This window comes from Phasianus colchicus, chromosome 4 (genome assembly GCF_987193195.1).
Source record: "Phasianus colchicus chromosome 4, bPhaCol1.hap1.1, whole genome shotgun sequence".
NCBI lineage: Eukaryota > Metazoa > Chordata > Aves > Galliformes > Phasianidae > Phasianus > Phasianus colchicus.
Window position 1 is genome coordinate 45,316,856 of NC_143439.1, and position 19,256 is coordinate 45,336,111.

Here is a 19,256-nt window from a genome sequence, read left to right on the forward strand (position 1 = left end):
AAGCAACTAGAAGCTTAGTATTAATTAACTTAGGTGTGCCTGACTTGGCAACCAAAAAAAAAACACTTTTAAAGTTGCTTGATGAGGCATATCACCTTAGAACATCAACACATTACTCAAGAGACTGATAAAATCAATTTTTTTAGCCTTGTTTTTCAAGGCAGTGAGGTTTACATTATCCTGTCAATTTTCCTTGTCTCATGCCTAAACTCTTGACCAATGTCAACAAAACTCAGCAGAGGATTCTCAGTGTAACCCATCCCATGTATTTTGTGCCAATCTCAATAGAAACTGTGGAGTGCCCTGTTCAATAGTGCCTGTGGTATGGCAGTAGCAAGACAACAGAAGGTCACAATGCTGCAGGCCTCTTGTTTTTAGAAAGCTGCATTTTGTGAATCCACCTGTTGACCTACTAACCATCATGTGATCATGCTTGGATGATGGAAAGAGGCTCAAGGGTTCTCTGGTTGCCCAAGAGCCCTGGCCAGGACTCAGAGGTGCCCTCATACCATGTCATCTGGAAGGTATCTCACAACAGGGCAATCCTCTCCTTTCCCCAGGACTGAATATTGATGCTTTTGGGGAGGCATAGAGGTGCCTTCTGAGGGAATTTTTCTTTCTCTTATAGAAGTCACTCTGATTATTTTGCCTGTTTGTTTGGGGGAGGAGGGTTATTTGTTGGGGAAAAAAAAAAGACAAAACACTCATTACAATTTCTATAGATTCTAAAATACCTTGATTTAGCACCCAGTTTGGCAGAGTTCTATTCGGACACAAGTCTGTTGACTCACATGGGAACGCCAGACCAAGCCTTTAATCTTTATAAATTGCTGTTCTAGATTAATGATAATAATGATATTTACAATGCATTCACAATGAATCTGGAAGTCATGCACAGTTTGTGCTAAGAGGAAAAATGTCATTTGCCTGTGTTTGCTTTGCATCTGTAGAGTTTTCTAGAAGATGGGCACTGTATTCAGTCCTTGGGAATGGCTATCACTGCCCATCATCTAGGGCTCAGGCTTATGTTAACCCTGCAGTGCTGGAAGCTGAAAAGAGATCTGTATGGAAGTGGAAACACAGTATGCACTTTGAGCTATTAGATCTAATTTATACTGAATTATCAAGAATCCTCTTTCTATCTGAAGTAGCATGGAAAATGCCTAAGAGGAGGAGGTGATAGTACTAGAAAGTGATAGTTTTGAATTTACCATTCATGGAGCTAATAAATAAAGCCCCCCAAAGACTGAAAGCTGGATACTAAAAATCACAGCTTTGGTTTCCCAAACTGCAAGTGACAGCCAGATTTATGATAAAGGCGCATGATAAAATCACCATCTTGGTGGGGAGCAATCTGAATTTGAAAATCTAATTTTGGCTCTTTTTTTTTTTTGGTGTAACATGAGAGCTGCAAATCAGTGAACCCTTCGGAAAAGGTGATTAGCAAATTACAACCTACGAGAGACTCGGACTGAACCCGTGTGCCATCAGAAACACCGCTCCACTGAAGCTGCAGCAGTACCCAAGAGATGAACAAAACCCCACGCATCTCAAGCCTCATGATGGGAAGTTTCGTATCATATTATTAATTCAGGGACACACAGAGCTATCCGTGTATGTGTGTCTATATGTTTGTACATGGATATCTATATCTATACACACGTATAGGTAGCTATGCATAAGGCAGCAGCGGCTGCTCAGAGGGGTTGAGTGGCACTGCCAGACACACGGGGACAATGCGGAGCCCTCAGGCGGGCGGCACTGGGCTGCGCGGGGGCGGCGCTGGCGGCCTCGGGCATTAAGACCCGGGGCTGCAGCGGGCGGGGGAGGGAGCACTGCGCCGGGGGAGCCGGAGAGATCCCCGCGGGCCGCGAGCAGGGAAGTCAGGCACCTGGCGGCGGAGGACAGTAACACAGGATAGACGGGGAAATCTCTCTCTCCCTCTCTGTTCTGCAAGAGATCCTCCTGTTTTTCTCCCAACTCTTAGCATAACCTTCGAAGAAGATCAACCCCTACAGACTTTCTTATCTTTTTTTTTTTTTTTTTTTTTTTTTTTAATTATTATTATTGAGAGAATACCTTCAGCTGCAAAACCATCTTGGAATCTATGCGGGACTTGGGGGGGTTTCTTATCTCGCCGGCGAAATCGTTCATCACTGCTGCCTTGCTCTCGCAGGGTGCTCAGTTGGCCACCGGAGTGGGCATGGCGAGAGCGGCTTATATCATACACTCTTCCTTGAAATTTGCTGCATGATGCCGTCCGAGGAAGCAGGATTTTTTCTCTGGATGCAGCGATTCGTCGGCATCTGAGCTTATTGCAGAAGGAAAAAAACCCAAATCTTCAACGGAGTGGTTTTTTTTTTCTTTTTTCCTGTCTCCTCCTTTCACTGCCAGAGGACGCGAATCGCTTCCACCGGGGACAGATCACCTGTCGCTTTAATCCTTAAGGGAGTTTTTTTTTTTTTTTTTCTTTAAAAAAAAAAAAAAGAAGAAGAAGAAGAAAGTGAATTATTTTATTTATTTATTTATTTATTTATTTATTTTAAACGGTGGAGGCGTGATCGCGGAGAATGAGACTGAGGGGAGCTGCCGGGCTTTGGAGGACAAGGCTGAGTTTAGGCTGGAAACTGAGAGACTAGATTAACCCCCCTCCTTTTTTTTTTTTTTTTGTTTGTTTGTTTTTGTTTTTTATTTTTATTTTTATTTTTTTTTGGAGGGGGGTACAACTTCCCTTCTTCCCCATCGCTCCGCGCTCAATTTCTCCGAATGGACAGATCAGGCAACCTAGCCACGGAGGAGCTCAAGGTAGGGTGGGTGCCCGCGGTCACGGTGCGGCTCGGACACTCCGCCCGGGGGCGGGCGCTGCAGGGATTCTACAGTCCCGGGCGGGGGGCGCGGAGCCGGGGACGGCGTGGGCAGCCCCGCGCGGCTTCCTCGGGCATCGTCATACCAATATGAATGATGGTGATGCTCTTAGCGTTGTATCCGCGCGAAGAGCAGCAGCAATCTCGCCCTGGGAGGAGGGGGTAGTAGGGCGGCGGGTTTCCCCGCAGAAGTTGCCTGCGATGCCTTTCTCGCCTGGGCATCTCCTTTTCTTCCTCTGCCGCCAGGAGAGTGGGGAACCCTCACGCTCCGCCCGCCTCCGGCGCGAGCGCCCGGGTTCGTCCTCATGCCCGGGTGGGAGCGGCGGGCCGCGGGCACGGGGCGCTACGTAGAACCCCCGCCCCAAACTTTGCGTTAGGACGGGGCCGCCGCGAGGATTCCCTCCGGCCCGACTCGGGCTTCCTCCCCGCAGAAAGAGCATGCCTGAAAGCGCTGAGCATGCTCCTTTGAGGTGGTGGAAAGCCTGCCCGCAGCTGCTGGTAGCCTCGAGCCCAGTTGGGCTAAACTGATAGTCATCATCATCATAATTTTAAAACAAATTCTGTCCGTCGATACGGGGTAAAGAGGGTGGGGGTAGCTTGGGGCAAGGAGCGGCGGCGGCGTTGCTGAACGGCTGAGGAAGTGATGAAGAGGAAGACGGCCTTCTTTGGGGCACTCGGGCAGAACCCTGGTTCCCCCCTCACTGAGTGGGGCTCTGTGCTGGGTAGGGAAACTCTGGGAAGTACCAAAGTGGGCTCCCGTCCTGCTCGTACGAGGCAGATCTGGAAGCATGGTGTGGCTGTAGGATGAAAAGGAACAACCCGAGCTCCTCACTAAGTCTCTTGGCAATCTGGCAATTGCTATAAGTCCCCTAAGAAAAACGTACACCAGTAATAGAGTTGCTTGAGTGCTGGATGCAATGAGCTCAGGGCGGAGGGGGCAATGGCAGATGCTCTGCTGGATGAGTAGTGGGCTGTGTTGCTACCCGAGCTGCCCCGCCTCGGCCTGGCCGGGTTCCCGGGGACAGCCCTCGGCCAGGGAGTGATTCTATCTTAGCAGATTGATTTTTAAAGGTTCTTTGCAGAAAATAAATGCATGCTAACTTTGCAGGAAGGCACATCCCGCTGGGAGCGGGGCTGCTCTAGTCGAAGAGACTTCCATTAATCTCAAAGCCATCCGCCCTGCAATTAAGACTCGTGTTGCAGCGTGCACAGGCAGCTCGACCTTGAGCGAAACAACACAGTCAGGAAACGGTACTGCCTCTGAGCATCAGCGCTTTAATCTTTTTTTTTTTTTCCTTTTTTTTTTTTTTTTCTTCTCCTAGAGAAAAGCTTCAAAAGGAGGCATTTCTATAGGTGCTACTGAAATCTGGGCAACTTTCTCGGACGAGCCGCTTTTGCACAACGCTCCCCATGGCTCTCCCGAGTGTTGCTACTGCTGCAGGGCTGCTGGGGAGCGATTGCCACCCAGAGGGAACCGTGCCCGGGTCTGCTCCCGGTGCCCGCGGCCGGTAGGGGGTGGTGCAGGGCCGGCGGGACCTGAGCATCGCACCCCGAGCTGCACCAGGCACTGGGGATCAACCCGAAGTGCCGCACTCCCACGAACGGGAATATAACGGGGGCAAAGGCCTTGGAAGGCAGCGCGCTCGGGAATGACCTCATTTCTCAGCTGGTCACCCTGCTGGGCTTGGATACCATGAAGAGTAGTGCCAACACTGCTCAAAGTTATGTAAAGCTTTCCACTCATTCCCAGCTGGTCTCAGGGGAATTGAAGTCATTTCAGAGCTCCATTCCTTCCCTCTGGGTCAACGCAGCCTCCATGCTATGGCATACAGTTAGCAGGCACCCAGAACTGTCCAACACATTGTGCGACACAGAGGCCTCATAGGGAAAAAAGTCTGCTGCAGGAACAGGGTGACATAGAAGAACTTCATCCAGAGTTGTGGAAACAGGCTACACAGTGTTTTCAAAATAGTGGGTTTCCTCTATGTATGCAAGAAAGCATCAAAAAGGATAACGATAACTTCTCTGCTGTACTACAAGTCAAATGTGTTGACTCATGATAATGTATACTATAGATACTGGAGATATGTACTGTATGGTATATAAAATTTTAAGTCTTAAGTCAAACATTAAATTTCAGTTTGAAATGTATGTTTATTATATTGATTGTAATGAATTCTGAATTTATATAGAATATATATAATGGCTGTATGTTTTGAAAGACTATTTAGTGAAAAACTGAACAAGTGATGTGTGTGCAACACTTGCTAATGAGGGCAGGTGTGCTTCTTACTAGTCCATGTATGAATTCCTGATGAAACAGATCAGTACCAAAAAGAGAGACTACTCTACCTGAGATTTGGGGCTGTTCTATTTTTCCTTTGATCTGTCTCATATATGTACATGAATTTCCCTCCTACGTTTTATCATATGCGTGTGGGATTTTGTTTTAAAGGAGTAGGACTGAAAACAGAATACAAATTCTTCCATAGTTGGCTGTAGTCTGAGGTGTAGTGCTATGCAGCATTTTCTCTCACCTGATGTAGTCAACGTCTACATTTTGAACACATGAAACTATGGCTGTGTGAGTGTATTATGTACTTTATAGAACTTAGTATTTTTTGTATGTTGATAAGTTTTGCAAATTAACATGCACATTTGTATTTGTATTTAATTGCTTGAAATTGTCTGAGTTTGCTTTACAAAGCAGCATGGAGAGGCCTTTGTGTTTCCTGATGCAGTGTTGATTTTCGACTTTCATTGACAGTGAATAGGTCATTAGAAGCTTTGTTCTTTGTGTTTGTCCAGTTGTTGTTTGACATAAAATTCATTTAGTGTAATTCTCTTCCTATTCTTTTTAGCAATCACATCTGTATGGTCTCAGATGGTAGGAGATGGTATTTCCTGTAATCTGTGTCTCTGATACTTTTCTGGAGGAAAGTTGGTTTATGGTTGAGTGTATGATAACGGTGGGATTCTTAGGATGGAATAAAACCCATCTCGGAAATCATCTCTTTCTATGTGAAATGTTGGTCCAGTGAGAATTTGTCATTACAGTCCCAAGATATTATTTTAAATAGGGTGTTTAAGTGTCTTGAAATTACAACTTTTAAAATGCAAAAACATTAAACCCTGTACACTAATTCTGAATCATCCTGTGAAAATGAGCTGAATTTCTTTATTCACTTCATGGGAGAAGTGTAATTTGTTTATAGTTCTATATTTCCTAGTGAAACAAAACTGCTTGCTTAACTTCTCAATGAAACTGAACACAAATAAGGTCTTGCAATGATAGTCATTCAGTGCAATTTATGTAATTCATGAAATATTTCATGAAGAAATTCAAACAGAGAAACCACAAGAGTTTAAACGAGAGATGATTCAATAATTTTGTGGTCTTAAACATAACAATGTTGCAAATAACTTCACTGCTTGAATCAAGCAGAAGAGCTAATATTCAGAATTCTGTAACTTTTTATTTTTTATTTTTTTTTATGCTTTGAAGAGGGAGTCTTAGGAACTCACGTGCTTGGTGTGATGTGGGAGGACTTTTGATGAGCTTAGGTAGGAGGTTATATTTCTGTTTTAAGTTAGTCATTTCACTATTAAAAATATAGTACTCTATAACAATCAATATATTCTTAGCATTGTCTACCTCTTTAATTTATGTCTCTGTTTGGAACACAGATGTCTAAACAAGACTATTAAGGCATTTGTCTTTTTAATTCAAATCCTCCTCTATATCCCTCCAAGAAATCATAATCTGTTACTAAGGGCCTATCAAGAATATTCAGTAATGACAATTAACTTGCATTCACAGCCAAATAATTCAGTGTTTAAACCCTCTTTCATGAAAGGTCAAGATGAAGTGGTTCCAAAGCGGTGTACTTGCAGATTCTTTTTCTCTGTGTTCCTATTGTGGGATTTTTTCTCAGCCTCTCAATATGTATAAAAACTAGATGTAGTCTGAGAAGCTGGAGAGAATTCTGTGCATAAGATATAGTTGTTCAGTAGGCATAGCAAAAAGGTCAAGACAACAGCAATACTCTTAGTATACACTTCAGAAAAAATTTCCATACTGTTGCTACTAAAAAACTATATTAACCTGCACTTGACACTATTCGTTACAGCTGTGCTAAGCTCAAAGTTCTTTAAATGGAAAATACATCAAAATCTGAAGGCCTGGTTAAAAGGAGAAAAAGCACTCTATCTTCCTCTACTCCATGGTTTGAGGATAAATATTGCTGTGTCTTCCTCTGCCATTGTATTCTCTACATTAAAGAATAGATGTGAGATTTTTACATAAAGCTTAGCAATGCTTTATTTTTCTTCCTGAAATGGAAGAGGTTAGTGTGTGATACTGCTGTAACACGGGTTGAATCTATAGATCTGAATTTAAGTCTTTGAAAGAATGTATATGTTATCCTAGAGCCTCTCAGAGATAGATCACTGAAAATGTTTCTGGGAGACCCAGTCATACTTTTTTGGTATGTCCCTTAATCTTTTGATGATTGATGTTGCTTTCTCAAGTTCCTGAGTAGGCTGTAAGCAAAACTATTTTTAAAGTGTTATGGCAAAAATGTCACTAGAGACTTCTCCTGTGAAATCATTTCACCTTGCACAATTTTATATAAACTTTATAATCCATGTCCGACCTAGTTGTTTCTGCATCCTCTAAGGATCCAGCATTACAAAGGACAAAAATAAGAATTTAAATAATAATTAAAAAAAAATCTGCAAGTTATGCACAACTCTTTTCTCACTTTAACATGGAGGTTTCAGGGGCCTCTTAATGTCAAAATCACTTTTGTTTTCTTCTCCATTCAAAAAAAGAATGCAGAACATGGAAAACACCGTTCTCTTTAGTTTGAAACACTGTACATTTAAAGAGCTTACAGAAAACTACTTAATATCCTGCTATATATTTGTCTGCAGACACATAATGCCATTGTAAAGTGAGTGTTAGTTAACAGTCGAAGAATGAATACTAACATTTATCTACTAAGCCATCAGAACCTTTGCTAACGCTAAGATATTGCATTTTAACAAAGCCTTTTGTGAAGAAAGATGTTGTGAGCTTGCTATCCACTGGCACTGAGTTTGCTTTCTTCAGTACCTGTTGGCTACAACGCAATAGTGGGAGAAATAAAATGTGAGGCTTTATTCTCTGCTAGCTGCATTACTGCAGCTACACAAGGCTGGATTAGCTCTATTATTACATTACACAGGGGCAGATTTACAGGCATATTGAGAAAGTCAAAGAAAACTTGTGGTGCTCAACACTTTTGTTTAAAAAAAAAAAAAATTGCTCTGTCCATACCTCCCTTCTTACACCTCTAGAGAGTAGAGTAAGAAGGGTTGCGAGATTTAACTCCCAGAAATTGCTCTGCTTCAAAAGTGCTATACAGAGACAGAGTACTTTTCTTCAATTTTAAATTAGTAGTGCTTTGTGAAATCAGTCTAGTTACATCAGCAGCAGTACAGCAGTGATACATCTCAAAATCACTGCCGCAAGCAGTAAAATGCCTTAGGCATGAAAAGCTGACCTTTAGCCATACTTCACTGTTTTATCAGTCCTCTTCAGTTCATTTGGGCAGCATGTCCTGGAATTTGTAGGTTCTACCTTCCTGTTCTACAAATCTACAACAGACAAATTAGAATGTTAATGAACAGAGGTAAACTGAAAAAACATTTTTCTTCTCAGCTTATAAGAAGATAATTTAATACACTGAATAAAAAGTATACCAATTAAAATGAAAAATGATTTTGAATGTGTGCATTCTAAATGCATTGCTTGTTATAACGTGATCCTGAGTAGAAGAATTTGTATTTACAGCATCATAGAGGCTGCATACAGATTATTAGTCTTTATCATCTATATCAGGGTGGAAAGTTTGGGCCACTGAACCACATCCATACAGGTATTTTTGTTATTTTCTCTTTGCAATATCAGTGTTCATGATAATTCTGCTTCTCAGTTATTTAGGTCTTTTCCTACTCAAAATTGTTTTTAAGACATTTTGAGTTGCTTTCAAGAAAGGAGAAAAATCCACACACTTTGTATTTAACACAAACAATGCAATCACCCCAATTCAATAGGTACATAGCACAATCGCTCTTTAAAATCAATGTAGATTTTAGTTCATGAAAACTTCTATGGAAATTCAATTTAATTCAGAATAGCAAAGTAATCTGAATAATTAGTACAATAATTAGTACTTGGAGCTAAGAAAAAAGTACCATAAACCACTGAAATTACAGGTAACATTTTCTCCATCTGAGTTTATTCAATAATACAAAACTGTATTCTCTTTAGTAAAAGCTAATCCACATGCAATAAGCATTCAATAAATGGCACTTCCTATTAGCTAGTTGAAGATGAGTAAATTAGCTGCTTTATAGGAGGTTTTCATGAAATGAACTGCATTTAATAAATCACTAATATACATAAACCAATTGAAACTAGAAATAAAAAAATCAGTAATCTTTTCATCTGCCCTGTGTCTGATTATAGATCAAGAGCTATGACAAAAGTCGAAAAGCAGTTTAAAATTTCAAGTTATTTACCTAGAATAAAGAAGGAAGAATGAAACCTCAGAATCTGGGCTTCACTTTTCATTCAATTTGAAGCCTTCTATTTACAATTATGCTAGATTTGAACTCGGAAAGTTATCTAACCATTGCACATGCAGCACATCCTGGGAAGTGTTCTGGCCGATTGCCCTCTCTTCATTCTCTTTTCTGATAGCACTTCTTGTGACTCTGGCATAAATGTGGTTTGACATAAGTAGCTTTGGAAGAAATCAAGTCGGTAACAGTGTCATTATGAGAGTTTGAAGTCCTGTGTTTTCCCGGAATAGTCATCATTTCCTTTAGGAGGTGCTACAAGGAAGGTATCTCTGCTATGCTCAGAGCACCAACAGAGAATCCATTCTGGAAAATAGCCTTCAAAAACCCAGTCTGCAGATGCCTCATTTTTCTATAATAGTGTTGCTTAGGCACACTGATTACATCCCATTAACGACTAAGATTTCTTATTCCATTTGGATGGAGAAGAGCATCTCATGATTTGTCCTGCTTAGAAGCACTGAGATTCACCTTTCAGATATGTTGATTTCTCTAGAAGACTGTGATCCAAAGATGGTGTTCAAATTATGAATTCTTTGCAAGCGTGAGTTCAGCATACAATAGGAGATGGATGGCTTTCACTTGATAAATGGCCAGGCAAGATGAAATACCCAGGTCTTGCCTTTATTGGGAAAGAGATTTTATTCTTAACTTAAGCTAATTTTATTTCTTAATGATAAAAGGTGATTGTACCACAACTTGTTTCTATTTTGAAGAACAGCCAATTTTCTGCACTCAAAGTGATTGCTTGGACATCAGGAGAGCCTTTAAGAACGTGAATCTCAGTCTGATAGAGAGACTCCTGTCAAAGTTATAAAGATTCAGGAAATATGTAAAGTTTCAGTGTGAATATTTTTTCATTTTTGATAATTTGTCTTGGCTAATTCAGAAGTCTCCCTACTGAGATGGTTGGCTGTTGTAAATCCCATTCACTGGCTTATATATATATATATATAAGAGGAAAGAAGCTGAATAATCTATGCCTTAATAAACAGTAGAATGCATTTCTGAATGTGTTACAAAGAGACTGGATGTTTTTCCAAGAAGGCTACTTGTTCTTAAAGCTGGAATTCATAGCATTTTTTATTTCATTTAGCAGTCTGAAAATTAGCTGTGAGTAATTGCAGACTAGGAGCCTGTCACTATAAAAATGCACTCCTCCAAAATGAATAGCATCCTGATCACCTATGAAGTTTAGACAAGTTCAGGCAAAAAAAAAAAAAAAAGCATAATTTGGGACTAAGATCCATCTGTGCTTTGTTTTGCTTGAGTCATCACCAACAGATGGCAAGTACTCTGTAGAAATCACTCAGCTGAATTACTCCAGTTTGTGGGGTACCTAAGGCACCACACTTAGTTCTAACATTACACCATATAAAAATTCTGTTTTCTTTGGAGGTTCAGGCAGCTACCAGCAGAGAGGCTGGTGCATTATCATGCTCTCAGATACATAATGTTATGTAAATATTTGTAATAAATATCTTCCCTTTTATTTCTTTTGAAACAGTATGTTTCATTCCTAGCTCAAGACTGCTGAGCTCTGTCAAACTTCATAGGCTGTGGTTGCAAAAATATCCAGCAACAAGCTGGTATTGACTGTCACTTCCTGTAGAGCTCTGAAGTTGATGTTACTATTTCAGATAGATCCCTGTTCTGAAATATATGCTAGCTGCTCAATGACTTTGCAGTTGAGCAGACATGAGATGAATGCAAAAGCTCTCTATCGTGTAGATTCATGTTCCCACTTAATCTTCATGCAGGGAAAATTATTATCCCATTTCATCAATTTTGTATTAGATTTTCCTGAAAAAAACTGGCAAAAGAATATCATTCTTCAGAGGCTAAAAACAAGTTAGTTAGCATGTGCTGTTTCCTCAGTACTGGCATTGACAGTCTCATTTCTGAAAGTAGATCTTGCTTTCAGGATAACTAGATACTATCTTTAGAATTGATCTCATACCTTCCTTCGTATGCCTCCTTCAACTCGTTATGAGATGCAAGTGAGTATGTGATTGGAAAATGATCTATTTGCCCAGATCAGACCTCTACCTAGTTAAGCTCCCTATTTCATTCAGCATTAATTTAGATGAGGTAGATAATATTCACTGTTCATGTAAATATGCCATCTACTCAGTCTACCGAGACCACTTGCACTAGTGCTTAATGAAATTACGGGTATATGAGTAATGTCTCTGTGTCTCATCATAAAATCTCCATCATATTGCTGACAGTCATAAAACAGAAGACATCCTTTGCCAAGGTGCTGTCTGTCCTATTGAACTTGAACTTTTCTAAGCCTTGATCAATGAAGGAATGCACCTAGTAGGCAGCAAACTGTGGCATGATGTACGGAGCAAAGATGAGAGTGTCTAGGAGAGCTGCACTGAAGCCTAGCACCTGCTGTGTCAAGAATTATAGATTGTATTGGGTAAAATCCATTTCTGTTTTGAACATATGCTGCTGCATCAGACTACAGAGCTATTATTTTGTAACAGACATGCATAGCTTGCCAATGCAGTTTTAGAATAGCCAAATGGAATGTGAAGATTTCAAGTGGGAAGGGAAGGCTGGATCAAAATGGTTGTACAGCTGTCTGTACTATTGTTCATGCTGTTGCATCACTGGGATATCTTGATTGTTCGCAGATTTTGTGCTGTGTTTTGTATTTTTTTTTTAAACCACATGTTTCATGCCAGTATTACCACTCATTTAAACGTGTGTGGTATGTGCAATGCATAAAGGCACGTGACAAAGTATAGGATGAAATTTATCTCTCTTAAGCACTAGAAAACTCAAATGATTACTCAGAAAGTTTGTAGGAAATGTGTTTGTGGGCATTTGCTTTCGTGTAGGAGGTGATGAGAACAGGAGAAAAATTTGAGAACCTATGGAAGCAACTGATGCTGTATTGTCAATCTGAGTTGGGTAGTGGTAAAACATGCTATCTTACTCTCATCACATACTAATTTGATACCACATACCAGTTTAGTATGTGATATGCTCTATTGTTTTCTGATGTAAGTGTAGGACCAAAGCCTGCACGCCTGGACAATGCAGATTTCCCCTAAGTCAATGGGTGTGTGGGATCCATTTCACGTTGCTTTCACTGAATATTATCTTAGGAAAAACTTGTCCTCATAGGTGTCCTTGTATGTGCATAAATGAACTCATTTACATTTTACACTATTGAGATTTTAGTAATTTATCAGAATGCAAAAACATTATATAACATTAAATATAAACATCTCCTGCACCTTCACATGATCTCCTCCAGTGGTATGAAGGGAACAGAATAGGATGGCAGGATTTAATACCACTAGAAGGCAGTAGAACAGCCTGAGCTAAATGGAGGTGCCTTCCATGTCTTACCCATGTCAGTACAATACAGTTCTGTGCTTCTCTCTCACTCTTAGCTGACCTGCCAGCAAGTCACACAGATTAACTTCTCCAGCAGTGATGAGTTGCCAGACATTTTAATTTCCAGGGTACACAAGCATTTTTAAACCAAGATCCAGGTTCAAGTGCAGCTGAATCAGCAGTCGCACAGAGGTACTAAGTTTTGCTGGAAGGCTGACAGTGGGCAACTTTACATGGTAAAACTGGATCATAACTCACAAAGCAGAACAGGAGAACAGCAATGTTAATTGCTTCTTCTGCATATGATATTTTTCAGAGTGTGTGTTAAGCTGTGAATTGCCACTCTTCAAATTATTCCAGAATTTGGCACAGCGATCATGGCATAGGGGCAGATGGTTGGTATGTATTTTACAACATATTACCAACTTGATGGTGGTTTTGTTTCTTTCTTTTTCTTCTTTTTTTTTTTTTTTTTCACCCATTATTATTATTGTTAGCTTTTGATATCATGTTTAAATAAAGGTCTAAATTTGTCTTTTTTTCCTAAAGCCAATTAAAATAATTGTGGAATTTCTTCTCTTAAAAGACTGTTTTTCTATGTTAGAAACTTAAATACCTATTTCTAGTCCAGTTTCCATTATTTTTTATTGATTTGATGTTCACTCATATTTTTACTTCAATAGCACTGAAATAATTGTCCTTTGAGAAAGACTATCTACAACAGATTTCAATGTAATCTTAGAGCACCAATATGAGGAAAGAAAACAGATTTAAACTTTTAAAACAACAAATTATATTCTGCATGCAGCAATTACTTCTGCTGTCAGCAGGAACAAAGTTTACTGCTGTAGGAAATTTGTGAAATGGCAAATGTGTTCCTGTTAAATGCCTTGTCAACTGGAAGCAAACAGGACTACACCTTTAGAGAACCATGAGACTCCCTATTATAGCATTGATAAGGCTTGTGTTCTAAACACTAGCTGAGAAGTAGTTACAAAAATGTGATTTGAATGAAGAAAAGGAAACACGGTACTCCTATGTGGCAAATAAATTCTACTTTTTGACTTTCTGAGCTGGGGGCCTCAACCAGAATATATGGAAGATGGCTGTTCATCTCAACCAGAATATATGGAAGATGGCTGTTCATCTCCCAGTGAACTTAGAGATGCCAATATCCAAAAGTCAAAGTGGTATTAATGTGGATGTCTTTGTGATCATTATTATGTTTCATTAAAATTAATCCTTATCTTATTGGTGCAAATTGTATCACAATTAAGTGTAATGAAAGGCACAATTCCTGTCTTTTATTTAAAGAAAATACCTTGTCTGAACCTTTTGGGGAAAGACAGGAGGAGCTATTACTTGAACTGCTCAAATTATTGTATTTTAATCAAGAACCAATTAAGACAGCTTTTTCCCAGGGGAAAAAAAAAAAAAAAAAAAAAAAAGAATTTTAAAGTGTGTCTTTTAAAAAGAATTAAAATTGCAATGCATCCCTCATGCACCATCAGGATGAATCTGATGAGTAATTTGTTTTATTGGTACGTTCTGAAGAAAAAAACAAAAACAAAACAACAACAACAACAACAAAACAAAAAAACAAACCCCAGAGTTGTAAATTTTCACAGGCCAAGGATATGAATGAAATGGCAATGTTGTTTACCAGGATAAATCCGGAATTTCAATACCAGAGGTTAATAATATCATCATCGCTAGCTCTTGAAAGAGACCTGACTGCCTAAAGGCAACTTAATTTTAAATACTGAGACAAGTCAATCAGTACACACCTAAAAATATGCATCAAGGGATGCAGTTTGCATACATTACAGCTTTGGTTTTTCTTTCTAACCAGTGAGATCTTGAATTCTTTTCTTCCCTTATTCAAGAATCCAAGAATGCTGCAATATGTGCTTCCTGGCAAGGCATGTTGACTTGGTGGCTGGTCACTGAGTAGAGAGAGTTTCCAGGAGAAGGGCGGGGCACAGACAAATAGTGTTTCTCTCAAAATTCTGCTTTTCCCATGCTAGCTTTAAAACGTCTCCCTCACTAGGAAATTTGTTCAGTGGTGGGGGATGCTGATGAGCTGAAAATGGAAATGTGAACTCAGCCAACGTGCATTGACTATGGCTAGGTTAGAATGTGGGCCCATTTTCTCATTTGTATGTTTTATGTTATCAGAAGTGATAGTCTGTAATGTTTAAAGTGGTTAAGGGCAAAGTGGAAAGGAAAATACAGTGATGTCGGTAATGCCTTCTCAGTGCTCTTGGGAGTAGTACACTGGATCAAGAGTAAATAGATATTTCTGACCAGGTGCCAACAGTTTTGGCAAGGCTATGTTAAAGATTGTGTCTATGCAATTTAACTTCTGTTAAAAAATATATATTTTTCAGAAAATAACTATCACAAGCTCCAAGTGTATTTTTCACTGTGTTTGGAACCCAAACAATGTCAATGGTGCAGGCAGAAATCTGCTTTCACTTGGCATGTTTATACTTTTTCCTCTGAATATGCTATGATCAGGTTTATTATGTGAATAAATATCCACATATTCTGGTAGAGAAGATATTTCTGTTAATGGTCATAAGGGTAAATTAAGAAAGGTATTTTAGTAGTAGTGATCTGCTTTAACTGTCAGCCTCAGAAAGAAAATGGCTCTGTACATTTTGAGTCAAGTGAAAGAATAACATTTATGGACAATAATATAGTTATGCATTGACTCCTGGAAAAAGTACAGCAAACCTGATTTTAGGTGGATGTACAAAATAATGAATTCAAGAAGACTGCAGCTTTATTGAGGGCATTGCTCTGAAAACTTCTTAACAGTCGTGTTTAAAGCTTATCTCTAGCTAAGTCCAGTAATTAATACTGCAACAAAATATCAGTGCGGAAAAATTGGTGACAGAAAAATACTTCATCCTTTTTATGAGTCCTGAGGCTTCTTCCAGCTCTTCTGTGTGTGGGTTGTACCTCCCCCAGGAGGAGCAGCATGGAAGAAACAGACCTATGTGCAGTGACCATCAGATGGTTCTTATCTCCACTGTGAACTAGGTTGTGGTAGAGTGTTGCACCTTAAAGGTCATCTTATCCTCTATAGCTGTATGAGTCAGTTGCTGTCTTTCCCATTTTCTGCCTGGGTCCCTGCACCACTGAGGCTTCTTTTGCACATAAATTGACATGAAAGTTAATACATTGCAACACATTTTTAGGACATTTAACATTTGCTTCTGGGAAGGACTTTTTCTTCCTACCCTTTCTATAGAGGACAAGATCTGCATGAAACCTCTGCTTTATCTGCGTGATTGGAAAGGAAGATCACGTGCTGTTTTATAAATAAATAAACTGAAAAAGACTCCTCCAAAAGCTTACAGCTGATATGGATAGAGAGAACTGAACATAGTGAGCATTATAGAAGATCTTTGATTCTGTTTGTTTTTATTTTCCATTTTTCCTTTTTACCTTAATTTTTCTGAGTTAGCCTTGTAGCCTTTTCTGAAAAACACTTATTAAGAAAAAGATTTTTTGCTGGCCAGTTTGCTCCTATCTTGTACTCTTATTAGCTGAACCAAAGCCACGTAAGCCACCTGTCTCTTTGAATCTTGCTCATCTCTCAGTGTAATTCTTCAACCCTTTTATAAATAGTATATGTTAAGAGCTGTATATTTTTATGTACAGAGCCATATGTTTGTACAGGTTTTATGGGCCTGTATAGATTTCATTTTTTTCTTATTTTTAGATTTTTTAAACTTCTTTTTGACAATGCTGCTTTAAAAAGTAAGTTATTGTAGAATTAGTCTGTGTTGGTTTATGTTTTATTTTATAAGAACTCATCAGAGAAATTTCATTAATTTCAGTAAAATATATGTAAAATGTTGCTGAGATTTTTAGACTTGAAAATATGAACTCAGCATTGTGAAAGGATTGCATCTGTAGAAATGTTCACATAATAGGTAAAAAAAGCTTTCTGGCCCTGAATGGGGAGGTAGGTAACAGATTTGTGTTCTCTGACCTTGTTGCTGTCTCACTGCTTTTTTCACTACACAATTTTATTAACCACAGCAGAAGTTCAGTCAACATGTAGAAGCAAGACAGTGTGTGGGTATAATTACTGCAGCAGTGTGTGTGTGCTTGACGATGGGCATTACTGCAGCAGTGTGTGTGTGCTTGATGATGGGCATTTTGTAGCTGAGAGTGTAACAACAAAGACAATAGGCATCAAAATGTGAAGCTTTCAATGATAACTGGCCAGGACACCTCAGTATTCCATAACTGCTGTAGCAATTAATCACTGTGAGGATCTTTTGATTGACTATTTTTCCTGAAGAGGTAGAGGGCACAGTTTCACATCCACCTTTAGCAAGGTCATGGAAAATTGGCATACATGGACTCAATTCCCAGCAGCCTTGCTAAGAAGACTCAGCCACCTTCCCTTGCTGCAGTCTTCAACTCAGAAGACTGAACACAATCTTATACTTTACAGCTCATCAGTACTTGTAGGAAATGGAAACATATGGAGGCTAGTCATAAGAATAAGGGGCAGTGCTATAGATTTTGCAGCCGTCATCAAAAATATTCTTCCTTTGTTTGCACTGAGCAACTTGGAATCTGTAATGCGCAGCATAGAGATTTTATCCCTCACCGGTTTCCAGCAAGGAAAACAAGTGCTCTGCTTCAGCAAGTGAATCCATCCATGCTTGCAATACACACACAGCTATGTGTGAGAATTATACCAGCAATTACTGTTTAGGAGTGCTCTGCATGCAGATGCCACATGGGGCATTGAAAATGTATTACATGGTTATGGGAAACACAATAGGAATCTTTCTGCAAGTGAAATAATTATATTTTAGCCATATTGGAATCAAACAATCTAGCTAGCTCTAAGTCTTTATTCACATGTAAAATGATCATTTATGCATTGTGATGTATCCTTGTCCAAGTAATTGTGCTGCAATATTGTGTGAAAGTTTTTGAACAGCTCTGTAGTAGTCATACTGTTGGATGACAACAGCAGCATTAGTATCCTTTATAAGTATTTCTAATCAAAGGCAAACTGACCTTTTATTCTATGCTAATGTATCACGTGGTTTTCGTCTTCCACATATTTCAGTAGAAATTAACTGTACTTGAAATACTTCCCAAGGCCAGTCAGCTCTTCCCATAAAGCCACATTTTCTCAGCAGAGAGAGCTGGATAATTTAATGTGGGTGTAGAGTGTAAGGGAATCCTGCTGTTCCAAGACCTACACCTGGATAAGGCTTTTGGTGGTTTAGAGGGGAGTGTAACAGGGGAAAGCTTGTCATTCAGGGTCCTTTTATTTGGTGAAAGATGGGCAAGGTAGCCTTAGGTAGCTTTCAGGGATCTCTAGTGTGACTATTCAACTTACTTTTGGAGCGGTCCTTCACCAAAGGTTCTTAAAACAATTTCAGCATAAAATCCTCAGGAGGTAACTGAATAAAAGAGAAGATACATATAATCAGTGCCACTCCTACTTTGATATTAAAGAAAAGGTCCGTAAATTGTTGTCACTGTCTTTATGTTGTATTCCTGAGCACCCTCCTCTGATGATCCATTATTGGTCTCATCTGTTATGGCTGTTTTTGTGTTCTTAAATAACAGAACAATTTTGCTTCTAATGCCTGCATTAGCTCAAGTAGCTTGAAACAGGAGCATCTTGAAAAATACCCTCCAGTGAAAGTCTGAATGAGCCTATTTAATGTAACAAACAAACAAACAAAAAAGAGACTTGACTTGATAAAATGAAGAGTAACTTCAGCATATTAAAAGAGAAGGGTGTAGCATTATGTGCCCAGAGCGTGGACCTAAACATATTCCCATCAGGCATACAAATTTATAAAAAGGAGCACAAGTAGCAGCTGGAGTAGGCTTACTAAGGAAAGAGATGAATTGTCAGTCCCTCAGTGTTTACAGGTTGAGACTGAATTCCTTTCAAGAAGACATGCCTAAGGCAATCATAAATTATGCTTTAGTCTCATTTATGTTACAAGCTTAATATGAGTAAATAAAGAAAACAGGTGAAATAAATGCATGACACTAATACGATTGTTCCTTAAGACATTAAATATGTGGAATAATGGAATGGTCTGAAAGTCTCTAATTTAAGGATTGACAAAATAAAGCAAATAAGTGTCATTGTCACATTTTCAAATGAGCAGTGGAGAGTTATGCAGAGTAAATAATTTTCTCAGTTTTTATTTTGGCTAATATTTTTTTGAAAAGTTATATAGAGTTTCTGAAAGTAGTACAGCCATCTCTAAGTCACCTGAATAAAGGTACTATAGCACCTTTCCAAAGTTTGTGTGTAGTATACAACCACAATTTGAAACTGGTTACATTCATTGTGCATTGCATAATTTCTTGCTGATTTTTTCAAAAATAATGTATTAATAC

General features: G+C 39.2%; 1 protein-coding gene across 3 annotated transcripts in view; it reads left to right on the forward strand.

Annotated features, from left to right (window-relative positions):
- The first annotated feature begins 2,563 nt into the window (after positions 1 to 2,563).
- The window catches only part of SGCZ (sarcoglycan zeta), a 350,955-nt gene continuing 334,262 nt past the window's right edge, over positions 2,564 to 19,256 (forward strand). For all 3 annotated transcript variants that reach the window (XR_016466157.1, XM_090139399.1, XM_090139397.1), the window contains exon 1: positions 2,564 to 2,805. Coding sequence is in view for 2 of the 3 variants with exons in the window: in XM_090139399.1 (XP_089995525.1) it covers positions 2,767 to 2,805 (39 nt within the window). In the remaining variant the exon portion in view is untranslated. The remainder of the gene's footprint in view (positions 2,806 to 19,256) is intronic.